The following is a 14,592-nucleotide window of genomic DNA, read 5'->3' as shown; positions in this document are numbered from 1 at the left end:
ACTGCTGCAAAAATGAAATGCGTCTTTTATTGTTATTATTTTTATTACTATCATTAGCCATATGGTGCAAGGAAGCCTGTGGCTTATGCTGCACCAGCAAAAAAAAAAAAAAAAAAATTCTGAATTACCCTCGAGAAAAAGAAAGAGAACTAGAAAGGAATTACCAAGAAAGAGAAGAATGATGATATCCAGCTCGGGACCCTGGGTGTGCCAATCCCATACTCACGGGAAAAGTTGTAACAATAAAACCTTAAACTCATGATTAGTGGCTGTCCAAAAAAAATTGGGAACATTTTATGATTCTATAATTTTCGTGTGTGGTCGATTTTTTTCAACGAGCCGAGGAACATTTATTTTTTTTTACAATGGGATGAGTTAGTCTTACTCAGGCGAGCATTGCATGTTTTATACCCTGAAACTAGGGTTTTTCGTCCAGAAAAGTGACTGAAAGGATACACGCATTTACAGATACAATACACAGCCCACTAGCCTTAGTCGCTTTGACGCTTAATTAATACAGTACTCCTTACATCTGCCTGTATCTATTATTTTGTGTTTTTATTAGTTTAAATGTGAGCAATTGGTAATTTTGCACTCACCAGGTATCTCGAGAGACGTCACACTGGGCAATGTTTACAATACGAAGTGAATAGAAATGTTACTAATCTGTAGTGGCTAGTTACTGTAGGTTCTCAGTTACACCGTGAGTGCTTTTATTAATTATTCCCACAATTACGATAGTATAAACAGCAAGAACTTTATTTATAATACAGTTAGGAATGAGTTGCGACATACCTTTTTTAAGTGTAAGTAATGTTTAGCATACTTATGATGATGTACTTTAATTGATACGATGTTTCTGCATCCAGTTTTTCATACGAAACATTTGGAAACGATAGCAATAGCCTGGTTTATCTTTACTATATTGTGTTAATATCTCGATGTTTTAAATTTTGATCAGCGTGGAAGATTCCAAACATGTGGACCTAAGATTCGAAAAGTTTTAATGGTGTGGACCGCACAGTAGTAAGATACTTCTCTGTGGTGTGGACTCTTCTGGTTTTAACTTGCACAAATGCTGTCGAGTTAACACTAAAAACGAACCATATAAAAATAAGACAGTTGTTCATTTAAGGTTAACAACTTTCTTTCTCCCAGAACTGCGGCCTCTTTAACCTTATAGGAAAGAGTATTTCTAGAATTAAAAGTTACAGAATATTGCCATGTATGGCCAAGTCAGGTCTCCCTTGATTATCACACAAGTTGAGGACTGATTTTCCTCTGAAAAAGGTTTTGCTAAATAAATGTGTACATATAAATGTCTCTTATACTCATAAAGTAGACTCTTTGCAAAATTTAAATTAAAATAACATTTTTGAACTGCAAAGTATACATTTCTTAAAAGACTAATTTTCTCAACTCAACTGATGACTTACCTTATGAAGTGCTAAGATTATAATAAACCTTTTTACAAGCATTTTGAATATCACCTAAAACATTTTTCTTCCTAAGTTCGAAAACAGAGTTAACGTTTTCATTTAAATACTTGCTCCATAGACCACAATATTATTTGTTGGTTCAGATGTTATATTGGCAATATTTTAAGATTAAGAAAAGATTGTTTCTCTCCTACTTGCACCACGTTGAGTGAAACCTAAGGAAATTTATCTTGTCTGAGATGCTAACCTTGTGACAGAAAACTGCTCTTCCAATGTATTCCACTTTCATTTCTTTGGTATCAAAGAAATGAAATTCTGGGGGGATTTTAATTTCTCAGATATTGACTGGAATTTGTGGTTGGTCACTCACACACTAGCAAGGCTTTTGGGGATTTATTGGATGATTTTTTCTACATCAGCATGTTTGGGAAGCAACTACAGGTAGTAATACTCTTGGCGCATTATAGCCTTAGTTGCTAATGCGCCAATAAAACCCAACAACCAACCAACCGTAATACCCTTGATCTGATTATCAGTAGTGATTCTTCATGCATTATGGATCTGCAGATAAAGGAACCACTAGGTGGCAGTGATCACAGTGTGCTGAAGTGGGATTTACTCAAGGAGATAACTACCATCAGAGGTAAAGGGAAGGGTTTTTGCTTTCGTAAAGGCGACTATGATGGGCTGAGACAGTACTTAAATTCTATACAGTGGGACCAACTGATGATGTTACCAACAGCAAATTCAAAATGGGAAGCATTCAAGGAACTAATCTTGGAAGCTACCAGGCTTTACATACCAACCAAGAAATATTGTTCAAGGTTCAGGCCTAAATGGTTGTCAGATGAACTAATGAGACATATGGCAGAGAAGAAAAATGCATGGGATACATACAAATTAATGGGTGACATGGAAGCCTACGATAGATATAAGCTGGTCTGTAACCAAGTCACAAAGGAGGTTAGGCAAGCAAAACCAGATTATGAGAAATTTTTGGTAAAGGATGCAAAGAAAAACAGCAAAGAGTTCTTTACATATGTAAACTCTAGAAGGAAGGGGATGAATCAGATTGGTCCACTTGATATCGATGGTTCAACTGTTGATGATCCTGCTTAGGTGGCTAACAAACTAAATTAGTATTTTGCATCTACATTCACACATGAGGAGTTATTCAGGGAGGGGAATGCCAGAGGTGAACTAAACTCTGGCAGTGAGCTCGATGATTTTGTAATAACTGAGAGGAAAGTGGAGGAGAAATTGTTGAAGATAGACATAAGAAAGGCATCTGGGGTGGATGGGATCTATCCTGTTATATTAAAGGAAGTAAGCAAACCCTTAGCCATAATTATGAGAGCTTCCTTGGACTCAAGGGAGGTACCCATGGACGGGAGATGTGCAAATGTGACCCCCAATTCATAAAGGAGGATCAAAGGGCGACACAAGTAATTATAAACCTGTTAGTTTAACTTCTGTTCCAGAGAAATTAATAGAGACACTGGTTAAATAAGCATTGCAGGATCATCTAGACAAGACTTCAGTTATAGCTCGGACACAGCATGGGTTTGTTAAGGGGAAGTATTGCCTGAACAATTTGATTGGATACTATGATGCAGTCACAGAAGAACTGGATGCAGGGAATAACTTTGATATTATATGCTTGGATCTTAGAAAGGCTTTTGATACTGTTGCACATGGAAGACTGCTGCACAAATTGGAGCAGTGTGGCATTGGAGGCAAATTGCTGCTATGGATAAAGGGGTCGTTCGGGGGGAGAAGACAGAGTGGTAATCAATGGACACTACTCATCGTGGACTAATGTCCACGATGAGCAGTGTCTGCAAGAGTAGCTCATGGTGTCTTGTCAATGGTATACAGGAATGTTTCTAGCAGGGATAAGGAGGTGATTATCCCCTTATATAAGGCAATGATCAGACCACACCTTGAGTACTGTATACAGGTGTAGAGGCCTCATTTTAAGAAGGATGTAGAGCTGTTGGAATGAGTACAGAGAAGGGCAACAAGATTAGTGAATGGAACAAAGGGTTGCTCTTACAAAGAAAGGCTTAAGTTTTGCAAATTACAGTGTCTGGAGACTAGGCATGTGTGAGGTGATCTGATTGAGGTGTATAAAGCCTTGAATGGTTTGAGCATGCTCAATGCTGATGGGATTGTTCCTCTTGTTCAGAATAATTGCCTGAGAGGGCATAAATTCAAATTGAGGAAAGACTGTTGTAGGATAGATGTGCGGAAGTTTGCCTTTAGCCGGCAGGTGGTTGATTGCTGGACACACTTCCACCTGTTGTTGTAGAAGTTGATAGCTTAAATAGATTCAAGCAGAACTTGACAAACATTTGGATCTAGTGGATGGGTGAAATAAGGGTTTTTTTTTTTTTTTGGCTGATGCTATATAAGATCGCTTTCTTGCATCATATGCCTTTGCTAATGCTAGTCTCTGAAATCCCAGCACCCCGCCCTATACGCCGCTGATAAAGAACTGGACTAATATTTCTTTGCAACCAGATGATGTGGGTGCACAATGCAGTGTATTGCATGGACATTCAGTGGCAGACAAAAAAACTGCATCTCCTTAAAAAAAAGTAACAGTTGTAGGGAAACGTAAAAGATATTGTTTGATTACAGTAATTTTGTTTGTCACAAAGCAAAGGTATTGCTTTAGACTGTAATTACAAGATATTGCGCCAGCTGTTTCTATAAATATGGCATTGGAAGGGTATACACACTCATTAGCATCCTGTTTTGCGGAGGTGTAAGCATGGCTATATATGTTCCCTTGTATAAGGCAATGGTTAGGCCACATCTTGAGTACTGTATACAGGTCTGGAGGCCTCATTTCAAGAAGGATGTAGAGCTGCTGGAACGGGTACAGAGAAGGGCAACAAGATTAGTGAATGGAATAAAGGGTTGCTCTTACGAAGAAAGGCTTAAGTTTTGCAAATTACAGAGTCTGGAGACTAGGCACCGGCGAGGTGATCTGATAGAGGTGTATAAGGCTTTGAATGGTTTGAGCATGCTCAATGCCAATGGGATTCTTCATCTTGCTCAGAATAATCACCTCAGAGGGCATAAATTCAAATTGAGGAAGGACGGATGTCGGATAGATGTGCGGAAATTTGCCTTTGGCCAGCGGGTGGTTGGTTGGTGGAACCGACTTCCATCACTTGTTGTTGAAGTTGATAGCCTAAACAAATTTAAGGCTGAACTGGACAGGTATTTCGAACGAACGGAGGGGTGAAATGGGAGTGGTGTGTGTTTTTTTTTTTTTGGCTGATGCTGAATAAGCTTGCTTTCTTGCATCATATGCCTCTACTAATGCTAATGCTAATACACACTCATTAGCATCCTGTTTTGCGGAGGTGTAAGCATGGCTATATATGTTCAGTTGACACCAAGAAAAAAAAGTGTAGCTGTCGCTCTGTCCCACGAAGGGCTTTCTATATGTGCTATCACTGATAAAATAGGCTGCCACCAGTGAGCACAGTGAGAAGAGAAGAGAAGACCTGGATCAGGCCGTAAGAGAGTGACTACACCTCCCCAGATCGATATTTGAAACAGCTATGCTTTTGTAATGACCATACTAGTGCTCCTTATCTAAAACTGGATTTTGAAATGGCCTCTGGTGTTGAAACAAGTGCACAAACTATCCAAAGGCGGCTTTTGGAAAGTGGTCTGTATGCCTATCAGCCCAAGAAGAACCCTTTGTTGACCCAACAAATGAGGAAGAAGTGACTTGCTTGGGCTAAAATGCATGTTTCATGAACAAAATAGCAATGGGACACTGTCATCTCTTCTGATGAATCAAAATTCAATCTGCATGGCTTGAATGGGAAGTGATATGCCAGAAGATGAAAATCGGAGGCATACTGCTTTGACTGCAAATCCCCGACTGTAAAGTTCCCCGCCAATCAAATGGTCTTGAGATGCATAACAAGCAAAGATGTGGGACGAATTAAGCTTATTAATGGAAAGGTGAATGCAGAAACCTACACTGCTATCTTAGAGGAGCACCTGAAACCCGTTATTACGGATCACTACACAGACATCCAAAACTGCATTTTTCAACAGGACTCAGCACCTTTCCACACAGCAAAATTGGTAAGTTTTATGCTATTTAGATTTAATGATGAGTTTGTCTTCTTATCTCACAAGGCTTAAAACATACTTACACCAATGTTTTTTCTCATTTTTCTTCTTAAGGTGCAGTCATACCTCAGAAATGCTGGCATTACAGTGTTGGACTGGCCCGGCAACAGTGCAGATTTGAATCCTGTTGAAAATTGCTGGTACATAATGTCGTCTAAAATTACTCAGAAGAAGCCAACAAGTAAGATTCAGCTGCAGGAGAGCATCATAAGTGTGTGGTACTACGAAATTAGGCAACTGTATATCCAGAAGTCGATTAACTCTATGCCAGATCGCTGCAAGGCTGTAATTGCAGCTCGAGGAGGAACAACAAAATATTGAGGACTTATTTTGCTGATTTACAGTTCATAATACTATTAAGTTAACTTGTCATTTCAGTTTGTACACGTAAATGCAATAAAATGTATGTTTGGTTCTCATATTTCCATTAATTACGCATTTTACCCTTTGGGAAGATATTTATGGCGATTAGGGTATATCAGGTGGAGTCTTTTTATTGGATTTCATTCACAGAGATATATATATATCCCATCTAACAAATTCATTTTGAACATTTCTGCAACCCACAATGCAGTGCAAAACACATTATTTGCAAAATTCACCCTTTGGGAAGATATTTATGGCAATTAGGTATATTGGGTGGAGTCTTTTTATTGGATTTCATTCACAGAGATATATATCCCATCTAACAAATGCATTTTGAACATTTCTGCAACCCACAGTGCAGTGCAAAACACATTACAGTAAACCCCCGCTATTCGTGGTATCTGTATTCGCGGTTTCGCGATCGCCGATTTAATATAAAATGAAACCTAAAAAAATGTGAATTTTAAAACGCCGTGAATATTTTCCGCCATAAAAAACATGGGCGTGGCTAAAATTATCTTTCCCGGTCAAAACAGCGCTCAGTGGGTGGGGGTAGAGGGGTGAAAAAAATCGCGAGCGTGGATGTTTGCTCGCTAATCCTTGTTCAGTATGTGTTAGTCATGGAAGGTTTCGTCGTTTGATTTTAATTTATATGTTTATAAATTGAATAAATTTATCAATTTATAAATTGATATGCTTACAAAAATGATAACTCTACCGTTTTGCAGTGTAAAACAGACTTTTTCGAGTGCGTTAACGGAAGAAAGTGACTTTATTGTGGTCAAGTTCTTTCTAACCCCTACAAAAATATGGCTACGAATAAAAAGAGAAATGTGAAAATATGAAAGAAGGTGATGACACTAGCGAATAAAATTGAGTTATTAGACGAAATTTCTAAAGGTGAAAGTGTCTCCTCAGTGGCAAAACATTATAAAATCAATGAGTCAACGGTACGATAAAACAAGAAATCGGAAGAAAAAATCTGCCGTAGTGTCCGTGAAACCGCGCTAATTGCTTCAAAAATTTGCTCTGTAACTCGTGATGTTAAATTTAAAAAAAATGGAAAACCTTGAAATCTGTGGATAGAAGACCGAATTCAAAATAAAATAAAATTCCGTTAAGTTCACTCATCATTCGTGAAAAGGCAAAACTTCTTTATCAACACTTTAGCGAAACTGGTGATAGCACTGGCGGGATGTTTTTTTTTGCTAGCAAAGGCGCTGATTTGAAAGATTTGTTTGAAATTTCTAATAAATATTACATTTAATATTAAATTGTTTCTTATTTTCATTTCGATGCCATATGCTTGCATTTCACTATGTACTGTCATGTACATAGTCATATTAAGAAGGTACATATAATACATACATAGACAAAATTTTAGACTAGTTTTTCTTATATATTTCGTACTTTGGAACGGAACCCCTTTATTACTATGGGAGCCATAACTCAGTATTCGCGTTTTCGGTATTCGCAACATTTCTCAGGAACATAACCCCCGCGAATAGCGAGGGTTTACTGTATTTGCAAAATTCACAAGTGATGCAGTTTTTTTGTCTGCCACTGTACTTCCTTTAGGTGGGCTATAAACTCTTTGTCTTCCAACCATGGAAGTAACAACATCAGTCGCACAGGATACCAAATTTTCCAATGGTACTTGTTTTTCCTTAAACCATGTTTTTATAGCAGCAATAATGGATGCTCCAATATAGTCAATTTTTAAAGATTTTAAAAACATCTTGCATTTTACAATCATCATTTTGCAATTGTATGAGCACTAGGAGTTTTTGCAATGATTTCTGCAATTTTATAACACACATTCCATTGTCATTTGTTTGTGTGTTCTTAAATATGGAAGTAACAGTGTTATGTTACTCAAAATTCTGTTTTAAATTTTTAAAATATTTGATGTGTTTACCAACTTTATCAGGATGTGCCCTTTTTAAGTGATCTAAAAGTCTTGATGGCTTCATAGCCTCATTTGAAAAAGAACTATTACACATAAAACACATGGGCTGTCTTGAGTCGAATGGGTTTTCAATAAAACCATAAGCTAGATATTCATCCAGATACTGTCAACACTTTCTTTTCAGCACTTGCCATGATTGATGATGGGTTGAATAACTACAAATAATTAAATAATAAAACATAAACTATTTTTATTTAACTGTCATAGCCCATGTCACTCACAAAAGTGCTGTGGATGAAAAATAAACAACTTCCACAAGGAAACAATAAATCAATACTAATTGTTGCTTAGGAAGTAAAAACAATAGACTGAAACATTTCCTCATCCCATCCATGCCTCATATATTGACCAATGAAACAAAAGAATAAATAAATAAACTATGCCCACCATGCCAAGGTAGCAGCTGTCGGAAAAGTGCAAACTCCAAGAATTGCAGAGACATTACTTCTGAAAGCACTTAGGCATTTAATGCCTATGCAAATGTGGTTGAATTAAATCGCCCTACTATCTTCCTTTTACCAAAATTTCTCACTAACTCCTAATATAATATAACTATATGTTAAAAATCATTTATCTCAGGGGGAAATGAAACCCCAGTGAGAGAAATTAAATATTAAGGAATAGGACGTTGTCGGGTAGGGTTGAATTTTGGAGGGCTGCAAACTATTGTAATACCCATGATTTTTTTTCCCCCTTGGGGACGATATCATCCCTGTTGAGAACCCCTGATCTAAATGAACTTTTTCAACAAGCCCGTTGTGAGTCCATCAGTGACTTTATTGTTCGCAGTGAAGCTTCATCCCATGAAAGTTTGATCATAAACAATGTGTCTTTCAAGGACAATTTAGATGAACAATTACTATTGATGCTCTTTACTATATTATTCACCTGATGTCTCTTATAATGTGCCTTAAAACACTTAATAATTCTAGCTTCAAGAGGCTGTAGGAAACCTGTGCAATTACAAGACAGGAACTCAATTGCCACTTTACTAAGATCCACTGCTTTGTGGCAAGGAGCATTATCTAAAAACAAAACACATTGCAGTTTTTAATTCTCATTTTCTTGTTGAAATTTTGCAGCCACTCAAAATTGTATTGCAGCTATTCATGCTTTATCAGTATGTCTATAATTCATGTAAATTGATGGTTGAAATTCTTAAAGCACCGAGGTTTTGCTGCTCTTCCATTTATAGTAACAGTCCCTTTGTCTCTTTTAACCAAGCCATGTACTTCAAAAGAAGAGAAAAGTGATTTTTCAAAGGCCCTAGTAAGCAGAAATATCCCTTTCAATAAGTTAAACAATCAAATCTTCAAGCAATTTTTAAAAAAAAATATTGTATAAATCAAAATATTCCAGACAAAAAAAAAAAATTTCCAAAAAATTTTCTGACCATTTTCAAATCCCAAGAATTGATTTAGCTCCCAGTGAGACTAACTTGCTGTTTATTTTGAGAATAATTTCTTAAAAATAAAAAAAAAGAATGTCTTAGCGTTTGTCATCAGAGTCAACAAATCTCAGGGTCAGACTTTTAAAAAAAGTTGTCGTTTTTGCTCATGGGCAACATAGTCATTTTCAGGTCCACATAATTTTTGTTCAATAATTGTAATTTTTTTAAAGGACGATATAATCATACATGTAAAAAATTATCAAATTGCATTTTTACACAAGTCCATCCCACAGACACCTTTGCTTTACTTCTTGAAACAGTTTAGGCAAAATATTCACCATGGGTATTCCAATATTCTAATAAACTGCATTTGAAATGATCCCCCTATTAATTACATTATTAATACTAAAATATTACTATTAATAAGTGCAAATGATGCAAGAGAGAAACTTATATAGGATCAGCCAAAAAAAAAAACACATCACCTGTCCATCTCTTCCAGTAGTTTTTCTAGTTCTTCCTTGAATTTATTCAAAGTTGTTTGTGCCACTCCCACAACAACAACAGATGGAAGTTAGTTCCAACAGTCAACTACCAGCTGGCTGAAGGCAAACTTCCACTCTTGCAACCATCCTTCCTTAGTTTGAATTTATGCCCTTCACAAGTAGCAGATTGGAAGAAAAACCTCCATTTGGTAATTCAACTTATGTTATGTAGACTGTAAACTCCTATAGAAAGATATAACCAATACTGTAAATGTAATTAATAAAATTAATTAAAGACTGCTGTACAAATTGTGAATCACTGCCCGACACAAGGTTGCTTATAGGCCTACCTGATGTGTGATGATGGAACCAATAAGTTTTGAAATCGGTCAGAGCAATGTCTCCAGTTTTTAATAGATAACAGATTGACCTACTTGTTGATGTTATGTGATTAGAAGTGGTACTAATTACTTTAGGTTGACTATTTGAACAGTCATTTCTAAAGAGCAAATGCCCAATCACTATTACTATCACTGGAGAAACCACAGAATCCCCTCACAGTTGACTTTAAAGCTAATGCAGAGAAGTGTTATATTTAACTCTTCTGTTAACTCTTCTACACAGAAGAGTTATATTTAAAACAGAAGAGTTATATTTAACTCTTCTGTTTCAAATATAACTTATAAAATGCAAGACTTGAATTATTGTCAGTACACAACTGCACTTTACCTTAACCCATTAATAGTTGCAAAAGATGTTTTTTTGAACTCTTTTACATTAACTACCCTACCCCCTAGTGGGAATTCACATTATTTTCCAAGAGAAGTCCCTCTCCCCCAATTTCTTTATTAAAATTTTGAGATATTTAAAATGCTTAAAGATGACTCCTACTAACAAGTTAAAGCATAAAAATGACTGCTACTACTATGAAAATGTTAAATTGTTGAAAGAAAGTGAGTGGTGAGAGGAGTACTGTATTGTACTTTCCAAGTTGTGGTCAAATACGTTAGTATATTTTCAAAGTTGTTGCTTACCTTATCTATACTATCTACATTAGAAATGCTGTTCACCTGTAATATATCTGTATTCTGTATTATTATATAAACAAAACACAAGGAAAGGAAAGTGGGTGTAGAACAGATAAGAATTAAAGTCTCATTTCAGTTGTTATATAATTTTTTTTATTGCATTTTAGCTTATATAATGTATAAACTATACATAAAATAATTATAAAAATTAAGAATAAATAAAGCATTTTCATTTCATATTTACAGAAGATGAGTTCTGATCACTTCATTCAGTACTTCACTGCACTTCATATTTACTGTTTTTCAGATTTGTGAAAAGTAAATGTCAGACATGTCACCAAAAATGAGACATAGGCATTTGGAAAAGATGCTTAATCAACATGGGTTGAATCCTACAGGTCTTCTGTGGAAGCCATTTAGGATACCATCATTTTTTATTTTATTGTTGTCATGTAAGTTAGAATAATATTATGAACTGATAAATTACAGTATTGTTATTTTGATTATAGTTATAATGTTAATACATTATAACTGCAGTCATGTAGATATAATGGATTTTTCTATTTAATGGTTTATATTTTTGAGATATTCCTTATAAGCAGCTGATTAAAGGTTAAATCCTTATATTAAAGTGATCTGATAATTATATTTTTCTCCCAGAATAATATTATGTATTTATGTAAACCATTTATACAAGGAAATGTATGTCAGTGTAACACTACTTTATAGAATGTTATACACGAAATTGAGCCTCCACTGTTGTCAGTTTTCTATAAATCAGTTTTCAGGAAAGATAACATATTTTCAGGCAAAACAATTGAAGATTATTTATACAGAATTCACACTGTGGGCATTTTCTAATTGTTCCAAAGAAATGAATAATATGCTGCCTCATTTGGCCATGTTTATATTGCAATAATGAGAACCAGTCTGGTTAACCATCAGTGCTCAGTAAGAGATGCTGGTTAATCAAAATGATTGCCACAAAAATAACTTGGCAAAAATTTGACCATTGTAAACCAGACTGTCTTACAGGAGTACATAAAAGGCTACACAAGTTTAGAATATTTTATCATATCAGAAAACCAGATATAGCCAGAGATTCATTTATAAATTTGCAAGTCATGTACAAAATATTCATACCTGGACTCCTCTAAGGAGGACCTGAGAAAAAATTTTAAGTAATGATGCATAAAACACTAATTTCAGGCAGATTTTTAAAAAAACTACTGTAGCATGTATTTTGGTGTACAGCAACCATTTAAGGTGCCATACATGAATAAACTTATCAGAAGGCAAGCATATGCTAAGTCTGGAGGCAGGTCTGTGATGCAAATCAGGAGGATTATAAGTCTGTTAATGTTGATTATACGTCCTGCAAGAAATCTGTCACCACTTAGTTTTAACTTGCAAACTACAAACTTATGGCGTGAATCTAAACATATATGGTCACGAACAGACTACTGATTTATAACATTAACATAAAGTTCCTGGAAGCACCAGGTTTACTCCCTGCTAGTGATCACTCAGTGGATCACTAGCAAGGTTCAGCCTTAGCTGTGGAATTATGTATGGCAGACAAGTCTGTTCATGTACAAGGTGTGATCAAAATGTTTGGAGACTGACTTTGTATCTTGAAATTGCAGTGCCTTATTGAGTTTCAACTTGTTAAAAACATGTTCAGTTACTCATCCAGACCTAGTAACATATGAATGACCCATTTATCTGCAGTCAGTATGAATTAATGTACATTGAATAGGTGTTTTATCTGTTGCATCGCATTTAAAAATGAGTGATTTTATTCAGCAGCTAATTTGCATTAAATTTTGTTTCAAATTAGGGAAAATGTAGCAGAAATCCATGAAATGTATCATTCAAAGACTTTTCACTGGTTTGCAAAGTTTAAAGAGGGCTGCTTGTCCATTGAAGGCAATCCTTGCTCTGGCTAACCTTCATCTTCAAAAAACATTGATTTGATCACTCATGTTTGTGATTTCATCAGGAGTGATCAATGTTTTAGCAAAATTTTCAGGTGAGTTTGTGCCTCATGTTCATGATCATTGCCAGTGTGCTGCTGCACACTTCATCCATCATTCCATCATTACTGGTAAAAATCATGGGTGTATGGCTGTTATCCTGACACAAAGGCCCATTCCTATCACTGAAAGACCCTATTTTCTTCAAGGCCCAAAAAAAAAAAAAAAAAAAAAGGCAATCTTGAAATGTGTATCAAATGTGAAGATCCTGCTTATTGTATTTTTTGACATGCTAGGTATTGTTGATTATGAATTTGTCCCGAATGGCCAAACAGTGAACCAAGGATACTACAGAAGTCTACAGCAATTGCATAATGCTGTTTGGAGAAAACGACCAGAAGAGTGGGCTTCAGAGTATCAGCACTTGCATTGTGACAGTGCTTTTGCACGCTTGGCATTTTACATTCAAGACTTTCTTGTTAACCACTCCATTTCTGTGGTCCCACATGTGCCATACTCACTGGATTTAGCTTTCTGAAATATTTTTTTTTTTGTTTCCCAAGTTTAATGCCCTCTTGAAAGTCACAAATTTGCAACATCTGAGAAAATTATTCAGAACACGACACAGAAACTTTTAGCAATTCCAATAGTCTGAATAGCCAGTATGCTTCATTATTTTATAAATATTAGTTTGGTCCCCAAAGCTTTTGATCCCAGATTCTATTTTGATCTCCTTAATAAAAAATCATCCAGTGAATTTACCTATCTATGGTGATGTCATTTTTCCATATTAATCATCAGAAAACCACTTTATACAAAGAAAAGCAAGTAACATGCGCAATCTCAGATGTTGTGCCAGTCTCAGATGTTCACAGATGACAACTGATTAATATGCACAAACCTATAGGTTCTCAAAGCAGATGACTCATAATTTCGATTCATCCTTTCTACCTACTCCTCTGTTTTGCTTAACATTTAGTAAGTAGTGCTTATTTTCAGACTTTTTTTTTTGATAATTGTGATGTGCTGTAAAAATGTGCATGTCTAGATTCAGAAGTAAAATAACAGAATTAATTATAAAATACAAAATCTTGTTGAAAAGGTTTCATGTGTTAGCTTAAAAGTAGGTAAATACATGCTTATCAAATTTTGGTGTATAATGCTGTCCATGTGTGAATATATAATACTGAATTTTATCATCATAATTATTATTATTTTTTAGGTATTCTTTTAGATAGTTCCAAAATTCCAATTAAAATAGTAAAAGAACCTGCAAATTATGGGTAAATATATTTTTATTTTCTTCCTTCAATGTTTTGATACCATTTTAATTTGAAAAGACACTTAAGAAAACTGCATTAAATATAATTTAAAATAAACTTAAAAGTGAATTTAAAGTTAGTTCACCAATATTTGGCTTTATTCATATTTTGATTTTATTTTAGATACCTTGGTAATGTATTGGATACTGAAACTCAAGAAACTCTAGTGGCTCGTGCCAAACCTGCTAACTTTTCAGGACCTTTACATCTACGACATCTATTAGGAAAATGTTATAATCTTACCCAAGATCAGTGAGTAGGGTTTTTGTTGTCATAAAACTTTGATAGCATTAAATTGGATAAGTATTATATTTTGTAGATAATTTAATTTTATTATTTCTCTTAAGTAAATTAAAAGAGTAAGAGATTACCTCAATCTTTTGCATAGAAAGCTTCCAGTCAATGCTCTCCAAATGTAACGAATAAATAAAATAAAATAATTGAATGAATTTT

General features: G+C 35.2%; 1 protein-coding gene across 2 annotated transcripts in view; it reads left to right on the top strand.

Moving 5' to 3' along the window:
* Positions 1–639: 639 nt before the first annotated feature.
* LOC150084067 (N-acetylglucosamine-1-phosphotransferase subunit gamma-like) overlaps positions 640–14,592 on the top strand; it is a 34,606-nt gene continuing 20,653 nt past the window's right edge. For both annotated transcript variants that reach the window (XM_090375015.1, XM_090375014.1), the window contains exons 1-4: positions 640–806; positions 11,149–11,293; positions 14,040–14,100; positions 14,263–14,391. In XM_090375015.1, coding sequence (XP_090231141.1) covers positions 11,164–11,293; positions 14,040–14,100; positions 14,263–14,391 — 320 coding nt within the window. In that variant the 5' untranslated portion in view covers positions 640–806; positions 11,149–11,163. The remainder of the gene's footprint in view (positions 807–11,148; positions 11,294–14,039; positions 14,101–14,262; positions 14,392–14,592) is intronic.

The sequence above is a fragment of the Mastigoproctus giganteus genome, chromosome 6 (genome assembly GCF_048544385.1).
Source record: "Mastigoproctus giganteus isolate SK-2022 chromosome 6, ASM4854438v1, whole genome shotgun sequence".
NCBI classification, from domain to species: Eukaryota; Metazoa; Arthropoda; class Arachnida; order Uropygi; family Thelyphonidae; genus Mastigoproctus; species Mastigoproctus giganteus.
Note: the sequence above shows the minus strand (reverse complement) of the source record. Positions and strands in the feature narration are given on the sequence as shown.